This window comes from Phaseolus vulgaris, chromosome 11 (genome assembly GCF_051622355.1).
Source record: "Phaseolus vulgaris cultivar YP4 chromosome 11, ASM5162235v1, whole genome shotgun sequence".
NCBI classification, from domain to species: Eukaryota; Viridiplantae; Streptophyta; class Magnoliopsida; order Fabales; family Fabaceae; genus Phaseolus; species Phaseolus vulgaris.
In genome coordinates, this window is record NC_143508.1 from 48766011 (window position 1) to 48786548 (window position 20538).

The 20538-nt window shown below is 33.5% G+C and overlaps 2 protein-coding genes across 2 annotated transcripts in view; both read right to left on the bottom strand.

Annotated features, from left to right (window-relative positions):
- Positions 1-20538, bottom strand: part of SPK1 (guanyl-nucleotide exchange factor) — a 55157-nt gene that overhangs the window by 4146 nt on the left and 30473 nt on the right. The gene's annotated exons all lie outside the window — the stretch shown is intronic.
- On the bottom strand, positions 972-20499 carry FTSH12 (FTSH protease 12). The gene is made up of 19 exons (XM_068618920.1): positions 20048-20499; positions 18148-18332; positions 16675-16892; positions 16150-16424; positions 11972-12049; positions 11613-11855; positions 11025-11165; positions 10755-10922; positions 9696-9808; positions 8862-9078; positions 8369-8440; positions 6548-6667; positions 6350-6466; positions 6075-6251; positions 4724-4843; positions 4555-4629; positions 4109-4216; positions 2634-2714; positions 972-1515 (listed from the first exon to the last, which is right to left on the bottom strand). Exons 1-19 carry the CDS (start codon positions 20387-20389, stop codon positions 1438-1440), a joined length of 2928 nt encoding a protein of 975 aa, XP_068475021.1. The 5' UTR covers positions 20390-20499; the 3' UTR covers positions 972-1437.

The window sequence follows — 20538 nt, forward strand, 5'->3', positions numbered from 1 at the left end:
ATTATTATTAGAGATGTAATATAATAGAAAAAAAATATCTTACCAAATATGTTTTAGTATAAGACATTGATTTTTTTTTCTTATTATTTTATCTCTTTACCATGTAAATAGCAATATTCATGTGCAACTATTACACACAAACTTTATATTTCATTTCAATTTCTCTCTTACCAACTTTGGAAATTGTATCATTCTCTTTTACTTATTTTGTCACCCTTTTAATCTCTATACTAAAAGAGAAACAAATGCAATTTTTTCAAAGATAATGAAATTAGTATTCCAAAACTACCATTCACTCAAACACTAAACTGACTTAAACATCAAAGTATCATACTAAGAAAAATTTTGTCGCCACAAGGAAAATGTGATTTCAAAAGAACAAAGCCTCTTGAAGATTGATTATCACTATAACAAAGGGAAAGTCAATTCCAAAAGTATTTATTATTTTTCGCATTATTTATTTTGTCATAGTCAACAACCTAAAAAAAAATACTCACCAAGTTCCTCGTGATAATTGTCTTGTCTTAAGAAGAAATTAGAATATAATTTAATTGTTATAACGAAACATTTTATCAAATAATATATTGATTATATTATAATATATATTTTCTTCGTTATAAATAAGAATACCTACGTTTTGAACAGAACAAATAGAATTCATTACATTTCATCTCGGTTTACATTCCCTATTTTGTAATTAATCCTTTTAACAATTATAATCAAACTAATTAAGAAACAAGTCATGATGAAATAGGAAAATACAGTGAACAATCCTAAACTACAACGAGAAAATAAGAAAGCATCTTAGAAGATGTTTAGAACCTGAATATTCTTATTTACATGATAAAGAGATACAATAATAAGGAAACAAGATCAATATCTTATACTTTTAATATTTGGTGAGACTCTTACATAAATTCTGACCAAGAAACAAATAATGCTACGAACAGTTAGAATTTGAAACTACAATCTTACTACTAATCATCAGAACAATTTATTTATTTATTGTGTGAAAAGTTATATCATATCCATGCTTAGATTTTACAAAATTGCAAAGCATTAACTTCACTAGACTCGGCATCATACTCAACAAGCGTACGAAATTCAGCTTCAAATTTTGAGAGCTAAAATCCTCACCATACATAAAATTTTGTACAAGCCCGAAAACTGAAAAAAGAATTTCAGTAGTGTGACACAACGAATCTACCTCCTCCCTTAACTAATTTTTGTGGACATGTCTACAAGGCTTACCATTGTAAAGAACTCATCAAATGAGTAATTTAAGTTTAATTAAAAGCTTCAGTGTGTTCTTCCTCATTCATTCCCTTCTTGTCCATGGGGTTGAGTTTCTATAAAGAAGTTACCACATCAAACTCATTTCTCTGTCCCCAATTAGAACTGTGGCAACTGAGGTTATAACAGGAATATATGAATGTGTCAACATCTATGGAGAGGAGCAGGATATAAGTCGGGTAAGTGATACCGTAGTCGATCATTATGCGGTAATGGTCCCTCCTGCATCCATAAAATTATAATTATTGCATTGTTTGGAGGAAAGTGAAAAGCAGAACAGCAAGGAGAAAATTATAGAAACTGATCCAGAAATGGAAACCATTAAACTATAGGTGGTAATAGGCTAGGATTGGCTAAGCGTTACAGGGCTTGATTCTAAGTCTGGCCCATTTACTTAAAATAGATCATTTTTTTAAAGTTTGACTTGTAAACCTATTTAAAAACTTTTAAATAAAGCCTCTTAAATGGGCCAAAACACCTATCTCCATATATGTTAATGGATCTGAACTTATATGTAAATTAATGATCAAATAGACCTTACCTCTCTCCATCCCCATTTCCACTCTAAAACCTAATAGTGTTTTCTCCTCTTACTAATTGTTTCTCTCTTGTTATTCCTCTCTCTTAGAAAGTGGACTTTAAGTCTAAGTCAATCTAACAAAAACTTGTAAAGTAAAATTTAAACCCACTTATATACTATAGTTTGACTTTATCTCTAGTTGATTACGATCTTCAACACACCACCCCCTTACGCCAAGGATTAGACATCTCGAGCATGGGAAAATATATTTGAGTGGTACGATAACGTTCCGGTAATAGATGACATAATAGGTCCAACAAACTTCAGTATGTTAGACTCTGGTTTAGGAATGTTTGATTCCAGCCTCAACTGTGGTGTTTAGTTTAACATAAGCTAGAGATATAGCTTAAATAGTTCGTATAAAGTTTGGGGAGGTATCAGCTTACAAATCGATGTAGTGGAATTGAATCAGGCCTTAAGTTCAATTTCTAACATAATATTAGAATTTATTAAAATTATAAGATTGCTGATAAAATACCAATGCAAAAGTATAAAGTAAATAGTGACAGCTAAGAATAACAGAAAAAGGCAGTAGAGAGTGAGAATAATTAACCATATAAGCAATCACCTTTCGACCTCTCAGAAAAACAAATTATTTTTCTATAATAACAATAACAATAATAATATGAAATGGCTAGAGTCCTGCAATTATTCTGCAATATCACTGTCTGCATGCGATTGTGACAATACATAACATTGATGAAGGATATCCAATCACACTTCGACCACATTAAGCTATAGGGAATAGGGAAGAAAGTACCTCGTCTGGGTTTATTTGGAATGGCTTCACAAAGTCCTCAAACATTACAGGAGAATGTTCCTTCAATTTTTCTTCAACCTCCTACGGATGCATAAAATAGAAGATATATAAAAAGAGAAACAAAACAAAAAAAAACTTACATAAAAGGAGGAAAAGGAAAATAAAATTATATATCAGGCCAGCAGCAGCAAAGAGCAGAAGAATACGCTTTGAATAGGAAACTCAAGACCAAGTGATCAAAGTTTGATTGCATACTGATAAGAACCAGGAAAATATGATAGAACAACCAATTCTAATTGTATTAACAACAGAGTTCCAGCCATAATTATTGATATTCAGAACTGGGAATAGAATTAGCAATAACAGAAAAAAGGAAATGATAACAGGGAAAATTATAGAGTGCCCAATTCTCTCCCAATTCCCAGACAACTCCCACCTACTTCCCTTCTCCCTACAACCACCTGTTTATACTTTTTCTCTCTCTAACAACTTGTACATGCCCCATAGTACTGTATAATCATAGAAATATACAGATGATACTATATACTCAGGTATATATATCTATATTATACATGTATATTATTAGGGTCATTCTTAGTTATTCACACATAATATCTTTATTATTAGAGGATATTAAATCTCCACTATTTATTGCATTGATTCCATTTTCTCAATAAATATTCGTCGTGCAACTTCACTAATGCCAATTGGCTTTAAGATAAAATTTGACATGATATCAGAGCTATAACTCATCTTGGTAATTGTCTATTCTGTTAGGCTCTCGCTTGGTTAGATAGACATCTACAGAGAGGGCATTGGGAAGTCCACATTGCCTGCTTCAAGTCTTGGAATGCGACTTATATATCCGTCAGGCAATTTCACTTAATGTTAATTGGCTTTAAGATAAAATCTGACATGTTCTTCCTCTCTTTCAGCAACTACTTAATCTCATTCAGCTATGATTGAGTCTCCTCTCAACTCTTGGTTTTTGTGCTCCAATCCTTCAACTTAAGACTCCACAGTGATGCGTGTAAAAGCCATTAGCAATAGCAGAAAAAGAAAGATAACAAGGCAAATTAGAGAGTGCCCCATCCCAATTCCCAAATAATTCCTGCCTACTTCTCTCTCACTTCTGTCTCACTTCTGTTTCCTAAAAATACACCTTAAACTTGGGACTTATATATCCACTCTGATTAAAACAGCTAGTCCATTTCCATTCCACATATCTAATACGTGCATAAACCACATTTGAAGCCCAAACGGCTCTTGTAGGGAGGAAGTGAGATATAAAACCATCCTCAGCATCTATGGAACAATTTCAAGCATGTGAGGGAACAGAAATATTTTTCGAGTAAATACATTATACAACACCGTGAAATATCAAACAAAAAACAAGTTAATTATTCTTTAACAGCTTCTATCTCCAATGAAAAAAGAAAAACGAAAATGACAGCAGAAATAGGAGCACAACATACCAATCCAGTTACCCTTGACCTCTCCAGTAGTTCCTTTGTAATCAAGTCCAGGATGTGCCTATTATTCCGTAAAGCGTTCATTGCAAGTTCTTCAGTTTCTTCAATGTACTGTCTCAATATATCAAATAAATAACAAAAATCATTGTATATTCACAGAAAATAATTATAATAAGCATTTAAAATTTTAACCAAATTTATAATATTTATTTCCCTCATGATTATTTAGCTGAAAACCAAAATACCCATCACGACTGGTTCTCTCTTCACTATGCATACAAAAATGCCATGTTCATATTGTCATCACTTTTGTCACATTTGTTTATCATGAAACACCAGTTCATAAAGCACAAGCCTTTAATAGATTCTACGGTGAAGAGTTTGCATAAGCTTAAACTTCCTTTCAAATGCGACAAAATAAAGATGGAGCGAGAGCAAAACAGAATTACCCTTGACAACTCCCTTGAAAAAAGCTCGGACACCTCTAGGGTCATATCAGCAGGAATTACATGAGGGTCATCCCACTAAAAACAAAAGAAGGAAAAAAAAATAGTCACTATCACATTACAGAGAAAGGTAAACCCTGCATATATTTGCAGCTTCAAAGAAGGACTATACTCTATATCTTATCAACTCTCCATCTGGGCTGTCTGGTCGATCAATTAAACCAACCCTTTTTGTTAAACCGATTAACCCCAACTTTTTATTTTGAGGGCTGATAACCATCTCCCTAGCGATCTGGAAACAAATTTTACCGATTAGCAAAATAATTACAACAAAAAAATTGTATGACCATATACACATACACACCATGAAGATGTAATAATTCAAATAAATAATAAAAATATTAAGGTTTAACATGAAAAAAAAAAACAGCAAATATGTACCTTCCACGGAAAATAAGTATCAGGAAATGATGATATGGTTGCATTACAAATAAACTTATTTTAGTTCACTAACTACTTGGACATGAGCATGAATTAGTTACGAATGAGTTGGTTCCTTGGATGTGAACATTTTAGAAAAAAAAACAATAGTAAAACAAGAGGATAGCATGTCAACTTTTCTGCATGGCTGAAAGAAAAATACTGCTACAAAGCCCATGGGCAGAATGCAAAAGGGTAGCAAATAAAATAACCTTACACCAAATTAAATGTAGCACTCCTCTCCAACCATAAACACCACAGAAATGCAGGCTGTATAGTGCCACGAAAACAACAAGAGCCACAAAGTCTGAAACTAATTTAAACAAAACTGATGCAGGTCCTTTAGACAGACCCAACCTGTCCGATAATTTTAAACTGATTATAAGCTTATTCAATGAATGAAGCTGCAGAAAATTGCAAAAAGAAAAGTCTAAAGGAAGGTGGTGTTGTGGAAGAGTCAGGCATGGTCTCTACTATCTCTTCATTCGGGAGCCAGTACAAGGATGTTGGACAGATGATACACCTGACAAAACGATACAAGGATTTGTTTGGGCTGCTGCAGCAGTTTCATCTGGTGATGAAACCAAAGAGGAACAAGAACACCAGATGACACCAAAATCCAACGGACAAGGGTAGATGTGTCAAGTTGGAGATGCCATACACAGTAAAATACAGATTCCAAGAGACATCAGTAGAGCAGCACTTTTGTAAAGTAGGGCAAAATAAACTATAACCTTTCTGGGAACAATGATAAACTCCAGACTGCCCACCACAGTTTCACACCTCAACTAGATATATGACCAAATTATAGTATATAAAAGGGTGCAAACATCACCTTTCAAGTTAGTTTTGTGAGATTGAACTACACTTAAAATCCACCTTCTGAGAATATGTGATAGATACAATTATTCTTTTTACCTAGCCCTAAAAAAAGAATCTATCACATTTTTAGCACAAAGTCACATTGCAATTATCTTATATTTGTAGTCTTTATGAATTGCTTGAGGCAGTAAATATATATACTGAAATGATATATTAATTACCTTTGTTATCTTTTCAAGATCATCACTTCCTCCATCAGTTATATCATCACCAAATACAATACGTTCAGCACATCGACCACCATGAGCCACTACCATTTGCATCATCATGTAACCAAATGTTGTATAACCTTGGTCTACCATATCTTCTCGAGGATAGAATACAGATATTGCAGTTTCCTACTTAATCGGAATATTAATTCCATGTAAAGACAAAATAATAATAGTAATAATCAAATATCACCATTTAGTAAAGTGCAATTACATGACGCCAATACCTTGCCCCCAGGCAGGAGCTGTGAAAATGCATGCCAATCAAACCTAGGAAATAAGTGAGCTAGCACCACATGTCCAGCTTCATGAACAGCAAGCAATCTCTTCTTTTCCAAAGATACCTATTGTACAGAAACAAGTTCAATACAAAATGGTCTACTATGTCAGATTCACAGTAAGAAAATTAAAAAAGATAGGCATACCCTTTGTTCACATTTTTGTTGCTCTTCCTCTGTCAGAAGAACACCCATACCCTCAAGCAGTTGTTTATCCAATACATCAATAATATCTCGCTGGAAAATTTTTGAATGCCCTTTCCTCACCTGCAACCAACAACTCCGTATGACTAAAACACTTCATATTTTACTATAGCATACTACTAGATGAACAAGAAAAAATGTCATCATAACCAAAAAATACATACAAGACATAGAAAATGTTACACAGGGAATTCAAATCATACAAATAGAACATGACAAAACCATTTCTAACAGGTAAAATATTGATATTTAGATTAGCAGTAAATATATTACTTGAAAATAAGATCTCAACTCCCTGATCAGAAATGGATAGTGAGGAATTATAAGTAGGAAGGGGAGACAAATTATGTACACTAATCTGGGCCAGAATATCAGGAAATGATCCATTCTATTAATGCTAACACTAAAGTGGGAAAACAAAAAAATACAAACATATTCTACTTACCAATTCAATTAGTTCATAGTGTTATCTGTTTGTTAGGTAGTTAGCTGTTAACTACTTGTAATGTGTACTATAAATAGATGTTGTATATAAGATTGTATATACTGTATATGAGAAATAATATTTCAGATTCCACATTTGAATCTCTTGTTCTCTTTCCCTTGTCCTTTCTTCTCGAGTGTGTTTAGATCAAATCTCTTTTTTCCCCAACATATTGATAATTCTGATTCCATAGAGTAAATCTTGATTCTAATTGTTTTCCTTAATTCTAAACACTCCTTAATTTGGGAAGTAAATATCTATATTTCCAAGACTTAGAATTTGAGTTAGGTCTATCTTTATCATACAAAACTGACTAGTAAGGTGAAGGTTGTCTCCAACTTACTTTCTATAACTTGATCGTATCTCTAGACAATGAAAGATTTCAAACACACCACTTCTATGTAAAGGACTAAACATCTCGAATGTAGAGTTTGCATAGCTAAATATCTATACATGATCCGATAACAAGTGTTGGAATTCAAGTGTGATTTGGAGGTCAACATTGTGTAGAAATAGGCAAGTTGTGTAACACGCAAGTAAGAAAAACTCCACATGTTGCCATAAGGCTTTGGATTGAGTGTTGTGTTAAGTTCTCTTATTGGAATGGCTTGTGACTCCTAGGTGAAAACCTCTCTCAACTAGTATTGGAACCAATCATTGGTGATCAGTTCAAAATATTGAGCTGATGGTAAATCCTAGGTTTATATATCCTTTGTATCTAAGGTCTTCCTAGCAGGGATTCAGACATTGTGTCTCATTGAGGTCAATGGCAGAGCCAGACAATTGTGGTAAGGGGGACCAACATATGCTTTTCTTTTTTAAGGGTCCATAAAATATTTTTCGTATAAATTTTACAGGGGATTAAAATTAGGGTGACCATGACATTCCCATGTCACCCCCTCCCTTTGTCGCTGGTTAAGGTGAATCAAGTAAGGGTCACCATTAAGAACTCATGATTGTGGTTAAGAAATGTTTTTGCGAGAGGGCAATCTTACAGTGTGGAAAAGGCTCACACTTGAGGATGAAATCGTGGGAATTTAAGCATGATTTGAACTCCAATCGGCAAGTTAAGCAAAATATAAGTAAGGAAAACCCAAAAACCTATTTCGTTGTATAATATGTATATGACAGGTATTAAAGGAGAATGATGAAGGATCTTGAATAATATTTATCATTATTATTATGATTATCATATTAAAAGATATCATTTATTATTATTATTATTATTGTATATGACAGGTATTCAAAGCCAAAACTGATATTTGAAATTCAGTACCTACCGACATTATTGCTGCTTCGTTAACAAGGTTTCTTATATCTGCTCCAGAGAAACCAACAGTACGGAAGACAAGCTGTTGAGTTGCAGAGAGAGCAACCGCAGTTAGCTCAAAGAATATCAAGGCTCACATTCTAACTAAGAATTAAAAACCGAATAGGAAGACATAAACATGATAAAAATGCAATCCAACTTTATGCCAACTGCTAGGGAGATACTATTGAAGCAGAATCTGTTTTGATCATCTCAAAATTTCAATAAAAAATTAATCTGGTCCAATAAATGACTCGTAATGTAAGCAGTGAATATTGTAATCCTTAAGAGACTAACTGCCTATTCTAAAATGTACTACACAGAGGCCTGTTTCTCAAAATGCCACGTTCTTATCATTCACATACCATAATTATCAAAGTCTATTTTACCCTTAAGTAGCTCTTTAAATTCATTAGCCTATGTTCATTTACTTATATAATAAATTCCTCAAGTAAACCATATACCTCTTCAAAATTCACATCCTCTGCCAGTTGCTTTCCAGAACTGTGCACACCAAAAATTTGGATTCTCTGCTTTGCATCAGGCAAACCAATGTACAGACGACGATCAATACGTCCAGGTCGAACAAACTCAAGATCTAATTCATCTGGCCTATTTGTAGCACAGATGAATATGATAGCTTGTCTGAGAGATACACGGTCAACACCAGTTTTTTCCTTCCTAATTTCATAAATAGATGAAAATAGAAATCACCAACATGAAAAAATATCTTAATATCTGAGATAAATGCAAAATGTTAAAACAATAGAAGTAGAAATTAAATTACGGCCACATATAGATGGGAATATTAATAGTTGGCAAATAAAAGATAGTTCTTCAACATAGACCTGACTTATATAGCAATAACTATATAAAGTATAATCAAAAGTGTTTAAATGAATGTGTGTGATCTGATCTTTATTTATAATCAAGACAAGGGTAACTAAGGATACAAAGAATATATCAATCCCTGATTTCTAAAATCCAAAAATTTACATATTTCCATAATTACATACACAAAAATCATATTTAACAATACCCCAAAAGTTAGAGCATATATACAATTTTGTCAATAGCAGATCACACAGGCGAAAAGCAGTTGAATATTATATATATAAAAAAATAACAATAACAAAAATAAAAAAAAAATTAAGCTATATGAAATAAAAGTAGGCTATTAGCATTGACATATATTAACTCAGGTTAATTGTTCAAGGCAAAATAACGATAATAAAACCTTAATATACTGTTTTCATAAGTCCAAGTCACAACCTCCCATTTATAAAGTGATAACTTACTCCCCATCAAGCTGTGCAATAAGAGCCTCAAAAGTTGCCCTTCTTCGAGGATCCTTCCTAGCATGTCTTCCAGCAATAGCATCTATTTCATCTACAAATACAAAACAAGGTGCCTGCAGGATAAAATATGAGCATTTGTAACCTCAAATCACCATTCACTTTCAGGAGGGAAAAACCTGAAAAAATTATCTCATTATAAATGTATTTTCCAACAGGTATCTATTTTTATTATTGAATTCCAAACATTACAAAAAGATGGAACATAAGGAATACTCAGATCAGGAAAGGAAACCATAACAAATACACAGCAACCAAAGAACTGAAACAATATTCTGCTAAATGGTGATGCCAAGACAGACTTTCTCCCAACCACCATGGACACTTTGAGAGGAGAGCCCAACTATAACAGCACCATAGGCAACAAATAAGCCAGGAAGTAAACGCAATTGTAGGATTTGGGTCACCAGAAGACACTTTGGCAGTTAAAGGTCACCAAAACATGGTTTTCTACATGTTAAAGCACCCCAGCAGATGTAATGGAATTGAAGCAACATACAACGAAGAAAAAAGAAAAACTGCCCTCTTGAATCAAAGAAATTGAAATTGGTTTAGAGAAATAAGCTCACCCATCATGAATTTATACTAAATTACTATTAGATGTTACAATTTAAAAATTCTTAAATTCTACACATTTTCTTCATTATAAGGATTTTCATTCAAGTTTTTTTTACTACACAAATTCTACTAAATTTCGTGTTTTTTTATCAGCAGCCACAAGGATCAAGTGGACTGAGTACAGACAAATAGTTCGGAATATGATAGTTAAAGAGCATAAAAAACAAGAGTATATTCATGTTTTCTTGTTACAAAAAGGTAACCAAAAATTTGCAGCAAAGCTAGAAGCAACAACATCTGATTTCTATTTAACTGATGAATTGTAAAAATGGATCAATCGCCTTGAATGAGCATATCAAACCAAGTGCAAACTACAAAACTTTAAATCAGACCATGATTGCCCTTATATTTGATATTAGAAGTAGCCAGGGTTTAGTTGCTTACATTTCTCCTAGCAATGGAAAACATCTCATTTATCCTAGATGCACCACTTCTTTCACTATCGGTGAACTCAGCACCTGAAGCAAATACAAAAGGTAATCCACTTTCTTTTGCAAGAGTCCTGGCAAACAATGTTTTTCCTGTTCCTGGAGGTCCAGAAAGTAGAACACCCTGCAAAGTGCTCTCGTCAAACAACTTACCTCATTTCATGTCACTTAAAACATTTATAGCACTGAGGAGGATTACTGGCTTTGAAAATATCAAATGTTTTACCCGAACAAACTGCACATCCCTTTCGTAAAACTGCATAGGATTTCCCATATAGATCATTAACTCATCAAGAAGATCCCAAACGTCACCCCCCAACACAACTTCCTTGTACATTGACTTTGTTTCACCAACTTCTCCAACTGGCTGAAAATAGAAGAACATGACTAGTAAAAAAATCCAGTAGAAAAGGAGCAAGGTAAAATCAATTACAAAATTGAATGGAGATACTGGATTCAATTTTGTACATAATAAGCCTTCAACATGTCGGGAGGAAAGCATTATTAATTTATTACATTACTGTCTGTAATTTAAAGTAGAACATGTGCCTCCCTCCTCCAAAACCAAAGAATACTGAATTTAACTATCAATCCATAAAAATAGTGGAATAAGGTTAAGTTTACATAGCTTTTTCTTTTAAAATGGAATCTCTTTTCACTAAAAAAATTGTCATATAGTGATCTTATTTACAATAATAATTCAATGATTTAACAGAATAGGCCTTGTTGTCATTTTCTGAAAAAAGGAACCCTTGTGCTGTAATTTTAGTTCTGTGGTCTATTTCCCACAGAATATAGGAGATCAAAACTTTACCATAATGAAATTTTCTGCTCGAGCCATATCAATGAGTTGATTATACTTCTTGTAAAGAAACTTCTTGCAAGTGATGTGTAGAAGCATCACAGACTCCCTTATAAGCCAGAGAATCAGTATTCCAGGTACTAATGCAAACACAACCTTCATGAAATAATGGATCTGTCGCTTCTGAAGGAGATCTACTTCAGCTCCAGAACTTGTAATAATCTCAAACAGATGAGGATCGAGAGGGATATCAACCTACCAAATAAGAGCTATGTTAATCAGTCGCATGTCCATGAAGGGACACCAGCTGGAGAACCTTGGAGAGAGATTTGAGATTTCTGATCACCAGTAACAATTTTGAAGTGACTTACGACAAATTCCAATGGAAAACCTTCTTTCATTGTCACATACAATTTTTTCAAATCTTCAGTGAAGACAACAGCTGCTACCTGTCCAAAAGAATAAAGCTCAGCAACTGCCACCTGACCTAACTTGCCAAAATACTTATGTACAAAAAATATAGTTATACATAAGGAGTTCACAGGATAAGTAGAAAAACAGAGAGGTTGTACTACAATATTCATATTTATATCCCTTATTTACTAATTTGATTCCAAAAACTGCATTCCCATCATATCACCAAACATCAAGAAGATGAAAGTGCATTAGAAATTTAATGTCAACCAAATGAATCTTCATTAAAGAGGATTGTATTAATTTCTAATATAGGCGACGTTAATCACCAACCCTTACATTCATGTTTTAAAGTTTTCTAATAAGGGCCGTATATACAATAACAAGAAACAAGACGCAGACAGGGACACTATGACACTTATAATTTCCAAAAGGTAGGACACAGACTATATATATACATATATATATATATATATTGAACATTAACAATCAAGATTTAATTATTCAAAATCATCTATTAAAAAACTTAGTCAAAAAAAAACTATTTGAACGTATTGTTACCTAATACAAAAATTAATCTAATCCATCAATCTAAAGTCCAAAAAGTGAAAACAGGATCTAATTCATTTAAGACACTTCACCCCCTTCTTGACTGAAAAACACACTCTAGATGAGATTTATATAAAGACAAATTAACAACTTCAAAGAATTCCATATTATATGAAGATATGATAGGAGAATAAATATAAACATTCCTAATAATAAATATATAACCTAAATATTCATGATTATATAGAATATGTTCCTTATTCCTACAATTATAATAGAAACTTACACAATAAGGTTTGCTTGTTTGAAGCTTTAGAGCTTGCTTGAGGAGTACTTCTATTTCAGAAGCTATAATAAAATCCACGTATGTAAGAACCCAAAATTAACTCACTAACAATTAAAGTGAGTGTATTTTTGGTTTTACAACAGCTTCCAAATGTCAAAGACCAATCCACTCCTGAGAGTGAGATGAGATCATGTCACCCTGCTCTTGCACAATAGTGGGCACGACTTGCGACATAACAAAGTCATCATTGTGCTACAGTGCCACTCTTCCACAATAGTGGCTGTTACAAGCATTGTTGCCTACCTAGATATGTAACAACTTGAATAATGAGGAAGAAAAGAAATATTTTATTAATTACAATCATGATTATTACATACTCAGTTCCTCTGTTTGTAACAATCACATTCTTTTAAAAAAGGAAATAAAATCTGTTGGAACGAATGTGTAGATTCTAGGAATGTTTTTCCTCATTACTAGAGATATTAGGAAATTTTTGTTTCTAATAATCCCCATTTACAACAATTCCCCTCAAGTTAGTAAATGAAAATTGATCATTCCCAACTTGCCTAGAAGTCTGCTGGATTATGAGCAATGCTCATGGTTGACTTGTTATCAACGTACAATTGCTTAGGGATATCAACCTTTATTTTAAGGTCATCTAATATGGTATTCCTCCAAAGTCATTTACACACCTTGAGCAAGGGCTCTAAATTCAGCTTTACACACCATAGGTAGATTTTCAGTAACAGAACCTGCATAGTCTGCATTAGTATAAATATCTTCAGGGTCAAAAGTGTCTTCTTTTTTGAAAAGTAGGTCCTTTCCTGGGTTTGACTTCAACTACAAAAGAATTTTGTGAACTATTTGCATGTCTTTCCCTTGAAGCATGCATAAATTGGCTTACCACAATAACTACATAAGCAATGTCTAGTCTCGTGTCTGATAAATCAATAAGTTTTCCTACGAATTTCTGATGTTTTTTCTACCGGAGAACTATATTCTTATGTACAATAGAAACTTTTGAGGTTCTACATTTCAACTTAAATGTTTCTTCACAAAGATCAAGTGTACATTTTTTGAGAGATGAAAACCCCCTTTTTTGTATACGCAAGCTCTATTCCAAGGAACTACTCAAGTTTTCCCAAGTCTTTCATTTCAAATTGGGCAAAAAATCTTTCTCTAAAGTCAGTTTCTTTATTCATCATCTCCTGCAATAATCATGCCATTCACATAGATCAACAATAATCTAAGTTTCCCTTTAAGACTGTGTTATGAATTATGTATAATCTCCGTGGATTTGCTTATATAATAAGGAAACCTTTTGTAAATCTCCCAAACTACGCTCTTGGAAATTATTTAAGACCATATAAGGCCCTCTTTAGGAGGTATACCATATTCCTTCCAATATGAGTTTCAAATCCTGGAGGAATCTCCATTTACCGTTGTTCTTCAAAGCTCCATGAAGGAAGGTGTTCCTTACATCCAACCAGCGCAAGTCTAATCCAAAATGAGCTACTAGAGCAATAATAACTCAAACTATATTCATCCTTACTACAAAAGAAAATGTCTCCTTATAACCAATTCCATAAGTTTGAGTTTACCCCTTTGCAGCCAATCAAGCTTATACCTGTCTATGGACCAATCTGTCTTATGTTTCAATATAAATATCCATCACACACCCTATGGCCTTTTGTCTCTTGGTTTTTCAACAATCTCCCATATTAAGTTTCTTTCTAATGCATCTATCTCTCTATAATAGCTTGAGTCTAATGTTCACTTTTTATGACTTCTTGGGCTGAGGTAGGAATTTTTGTGGTAACAATAAAGCTTTAAAATGTCTATTAGAGAAATTGCCTGTGCAGACATATTGAGAAATAGGATATTTAACACGATTTGTTTCCCTTTCTCGGTGTAATGGGTAAATTCTTCATAACTTACCTCCTCGATGTTAGCTTCAAGTTCTTCACCTCATAGTCGAACAACTCTTCTTGCTCCGGAGTCAAACTGAATTGTCTTCTTTGATATCTCTTTTCCAAAGAATTTGTCTTCTTCCTTACTATTAATTCAATCCTTCATAAGCGAAGCAGAGATAGATTGTCATTTTTGTCAGAAGAAAGGTGCTCTCAAGAGAAATCACCACTAACTCTAGTAGTTCCATTGATTTCCAAAAAATCTTTCAAAGGTTCTCGAGTGGATTACAGTTGCAAGAAGCTTGGCTAATATGACATATATGTTCCAACTTGAGAGGGAGTATAAAAGATCATTTTAGATATCTATAAATCGGAAACTTGTAATTAGGATATTTTGCATACTTCCTTCATGTATTCCTCATTTTCCTTTGATTATAAATGAAGATTGAATGTGTTTGAGATCTCACATTGTCTAAAGATGTGAATAAAATATTTAAATATGTGGGGCAAGCATCACCTTAGAAGCAATTAAATCCACTTACTAAGAGAATGTATGTAGCAATCACACAATTCATGAAATCCTCGTTTATAGAATTGAAGTAGCCTAATCAAAAATGGTTACTGATACTTTTCAAAGGAAATATGTTTTGGGTATTTTAAAAGAAACAAGGATGCTTGATTGTAAACTTGTTGATACTTTTATGGGCCCAAATGTTACGCTTCTACCAAATCAAAAAGAGCCCTATCTTAACCTAGGCAAATACGGAAGATTATTTGGGAAATTATATTATCTCACAATGACTAGACTAGACATTGTCTCCCATGTTTGTGTTGTTAGTCAATTTCTAAATACACCAAGTGATGGTCAACGAAATTTAGTAGCTCAAATCCTGATATACATCAAAAGATCCCCTGGTACAGAAATTGTTTATAAGGATAGAGTTCATGCAAACTTCAATTGATATATAGATGCTAATGATAGAAGATCCACAACTGGCTATTTTGTACTCATTAGAGGTCACTTGATCTCATGTAAAAGTAACAATTGACCTTGAAAGGTGTGTTGCATGGAGTGTGTTTATACACTACTTTCATAAGATTACTAGTCAATTGATATCTATGACATATTAAGATAATTCATCAACTACAACTATTCCATAGTTAATAGTGGTTAATAAGACATATTCATCCTGTATTACCTTGAGTATGTTAACTGCCTACCCTCATCATTAGATTTGAATACATTAAACTTCATGTACACATGCTCCCTCAAAACTAACATGACCAATTTTTACATAATAACATACATACTAATGGGAATATGATACATGAATATCCAAATGGGAAGAGAAAATAAATCACATCAGACTTATATAGAAATGAAACTTGCCTCAGAACTATCAAGTTTGCTGAGGAAATAAGTGTAAGGAAGTTTAGGCCGATAGCGCCACCACCTCTTGGCTATCCATAGAGCCCTAGTATCCTGAGTGGGTGTCACCTTTTCTGCTACATCCTTCCGAAGACTATTTTCAACCTCTTTCATGTCAAATTCAACTACATATTTGGCATTTACAGAATCTAATTGCTCGGCAAAACGTTCTTTTCTAAGGATGTCTCTCCATTTATGAAGTCTTTCACGCCATGTGCCCTCAGATTGAACTCCACCTGCATACAACAGCAGTGAAATAAATTACAAGAATTCCATTATTACCATTTTTTTTCAATGCGGAAGACACAGTGAAATAAATTATAAGCAATAATCAAATGAAACATCAAAGTAAGCAAAAAAATAATGCTCAAGTCATCATAACTTCTCAATTCACTTAAAAATAAACTAAAAATAATGACAAAAAAATAAAGAACAAATTGAAGCAAAAAGTAATAGGGTACTGAAACAAAACTATACAAAGATGACCTGAAATGCCCAATCCCTTTGTTAGTTCTTTCTTCTCTTCTTTGCTTAACCTTTCATCATCCTCTATAATTTGTTTTACACGCTCCTCTTCATCATTCTCCCATGCATCCTCTCCAACATAAGAAGTATCATGAACAAGTGTTCCATCAGGTCTTTCAATCAGCTTTTTCATTTTTAGGCCTTTTGGCATTGTCCTCTGCCACATACCTTTCTTAAATCTGCAATCAAATAAATTAACAAAAAACTTGTCTAAATGGATTCAACACAAACACTTTTGTTGCATGAACTGATTTCTTTGTTCAGGCTTCAAATAGGTCTGTTCAGAAGAGAAAAATAGATGCAAGAGATATGAAACTGTGTCTTGGTATACACAACAGAGTCCATTTTATATAAGATAATTAAAATTAATATAAAATAATTATAGGTGATTTTAATCTTGTATATATTATAAGATATGCTTATGAATCATATTCTATTAATTATAAAATATAAAGAAGGAATTAAATCATAAAATATACAAGAAGAACAATTTCTAAGAGATCATCTAAGATTTTGATATTTTAGGATCTATAAGCAAGAAAATTCATGTATAGCACTTCAAAGGGAGATGGAACCACTTAAGAGTGAAAAATATGAAAATATGTCTAAGAGAGAATCTAAGCATGTTTTCGCCTTCTAACATGTTTTCGCCCTTGGTTCTTCGTTATGGTTCTGTTTGGTGTGAAGGTCAAGGGTTCCTCACTGTTTATCTCCTGCAGCCCTATTTTTCCCTTTACAAGATTGTTTGTCTTTATTCTATTTTAACATGACTTGAAGGACTTCCACCCCTTTTTCTAAGATTCCTACAATAACTTCTTAATACTAAATGGAAAAAACTACCTATCTTGGTATGCTTGAATTGAACTTTGGTTTCTTGCCAAGGTTTCCATAGAAGAAGACAAAAGTAAAGTACCATCAAATCAAGCTCAATAGTAGAAGAAAATTGATCTTCAATTTTGTTCTTTACTGTGGCAATCAATAGAACCCAATATTTTGTGCACTCTAAGATCATTAAAGCCATGTAACTCTTTCTAGAAAAGGGCCCAAAATATCTTTGCAAATGATACCCAAAGCGTCTATGATTCTACTAATCGATTGGTCCCTCTCAAACAAACTAATAATGACATGATGTCTTTTATTGTTGAAGCTCAATCAGCAGTTAAAGAATTGAATATGTTCTTGGAGCTTGATTCATTAGATGAGATCAAAAATAAGTTAGATAAGATTTATAAGGTTATGATTCCCTGTACAATGATTCCAAATTTTGATCATGTTAAAGATCAAATTTTAACTAGTCAAGAAGTTCCTTCTATGAAAAGCTTGACAACATGACTTCTAAGAGAATTATGACAATAAGAATTAGATAAGCCAAAAGTATATATAACAAGAGCACATGTACAGAAAGCATGTAATAATAAAGGATGATTCACTTACCTTCGGATGTTAGTAGGGGATGGTTCAGGAATTAACACTTCCATGTAAGCTTCTGTTAATTCTTTTTTCTGGCGATTTAGGAAAGGTGTTTGAACAGCTACATATACTCCTCTACAAGCAACTGTGACAACAAACATGTAAAGAACAAATGTGCCAATTCGCATAGGTTCCCAGTCCTTGATATTCTGCAACAAGAAAAAGCAATTGTTGCTTTACTTTATTTATATTAAAAAGAAAACAATATAGATAATAACAAATATAGTTAAATACCCTTTATGGATAAATCAGTCAGTTTTACCATGCTAGTCCAAAAGTGTTGACAGTATATTTCTTTCAATCAAAATGTTTGGCAAGATATAAATGGTTCTAGGAGAAAAGGAAATACATTAATGCTGAAATAGTAGTTAACCCAACACTATTTATCAAACAAATGCAAAATTGCAGAACAAAGCAATATTACAAATAGCAGAAGAGAACAAAAGCAACATGTACATGAAAAATCTGCACAATTCTGTCCTATTCTATCCAGTATGTAAAAAGGAAAAGAAATGCCTTCTTGATACAGCACTGCCACAAAACTTTGACTAGTCACTCTCTAGTTGCAGTTGAATGTGGAAATTAGAAATTGCTCCCCCTCAATCTGTTTGGTTTGAGGAAACATTTTCCATATTTGCTAATAAATGATAGGGTTAAATGAGTTTTTGGTATAATTGTTGGGACCAAAATGACATATTTAGTAAACTTTTTGGAAATATCAATTTTAATATGGACCAAATTTGGAGGTACAACAACTTAAAAACTCTAAATTATAATTACAAAAAAATGTTATTTTCACAATCCTGTTTTCAAAGGACTGAGCAAAACAAGCCAAAAGCAATATTAGTGATCAGAAAAAAAAAATTAAAATGGAAAACAGTACTCAAGGTGGAAATCAATATTCACCCTCATTCAATACTCTGTTTGGTTCGAGGAAAGTTTTCAATGTTCCCTTGCAATTACAAAAAATGTCTGTTATCTTTCTTTCTTCACTTTGACTCTTACTTTCAAAGGCTTGTTCACTAATACCAGAAAGTAAACTCATAAAACACCACCGCAACATTCCCCACACTTAACAACAGCAAAAACACAAAATTTTAACAAGATAAAAAAAAACATGAAATTAGCAACACAATGCCAATACAGCAATGAACAAGTCACCTCCCACTATCCTCACCGATTTCAATAGACAAATTGAGACTCCCACTGAGCCCCAAAAAACAGCAAATAAAACAATATTTTCTATGACTATTACTGAAAACCAAAAATTAAAATCATAAACATCATCTGACAGCGTTACAGAAAAACCTTGAACTCGAGAACCAAGGCAATCTCCCAAAACAAGAAAAAGCAAACAACTCTGAATTCCTTCCTGCTTTATTCATGTCATACTGAGACTTATATACTGAGTAAGCTCACAATACAAACCATTGTGTGCCACATTACGTGGAAACAAAAATAACAAAGTGGTAATGAAAACAGAAAGGTAATGAGAACCAAAATACCAATAACCAACAGCAATGTCATGATGAAACAGAAAATCTATTCACTGCATAGAATTGGTTTCTTTGCAATCCATTTGGGCCCAGTCTCATTGTCAGTAACCAAGTACAGTAGTTTTGCTATTATCATCAAATGCGGAAATCAATTTTTGCTCTCAGTCAACAGTCAACATTTGGTTTTAACCAAAACTTTTCCATTTTCACCCACTTCGATTCCTATCTACAAATGCGTCGCCAATAAAACCAGAAAACATAAACACAAATCACTAATACCCACAGCTCACAACATGAAAAATACAAAAAAAAGAAACATAAGCACCAAATTAAGAACACAATCCCAACGCCGCAATTGAAAGCATTACCTTCCAGCGTTCCCACCGGTTCCAATCGACAAATTGAGACACCCACTGAGCCCCAAACCTTCGCAACTCATCTCCGCTCATAACCTCGCCAACCTTCTTCACGCTGCTGTTTTCGAAGTCGAGACCCGTCTCTTTCTTCACCATTTCCCCAAACTTGAGCCAGAACCGCCGCGACCCACGCCGCAGCGAGTGCGACCACGACGCCCCATCGGGCTCGGCGGTGGCCGAAACTCGGAACCGAAGCTTTCTGCGGGGAGGCGGTGGTGTGAGCGTGAAAACATTAGGGTTTAGAGAGAGTGGTTGTGATGAGAAAATGTGAAGAGGATTAACGGAGAGTTCCATTGCTAGCTTCTGCAGTTCACTTCGGGATTTGGGGGTTTACGGGGTTTATCCATAAGCTCGCGTTTCATTTTCTCTTTCCATTTTCATTTCGAATATATATATCCATAACTAATAATTAAAAAAAACAACAACGTATATGAGATAATAAG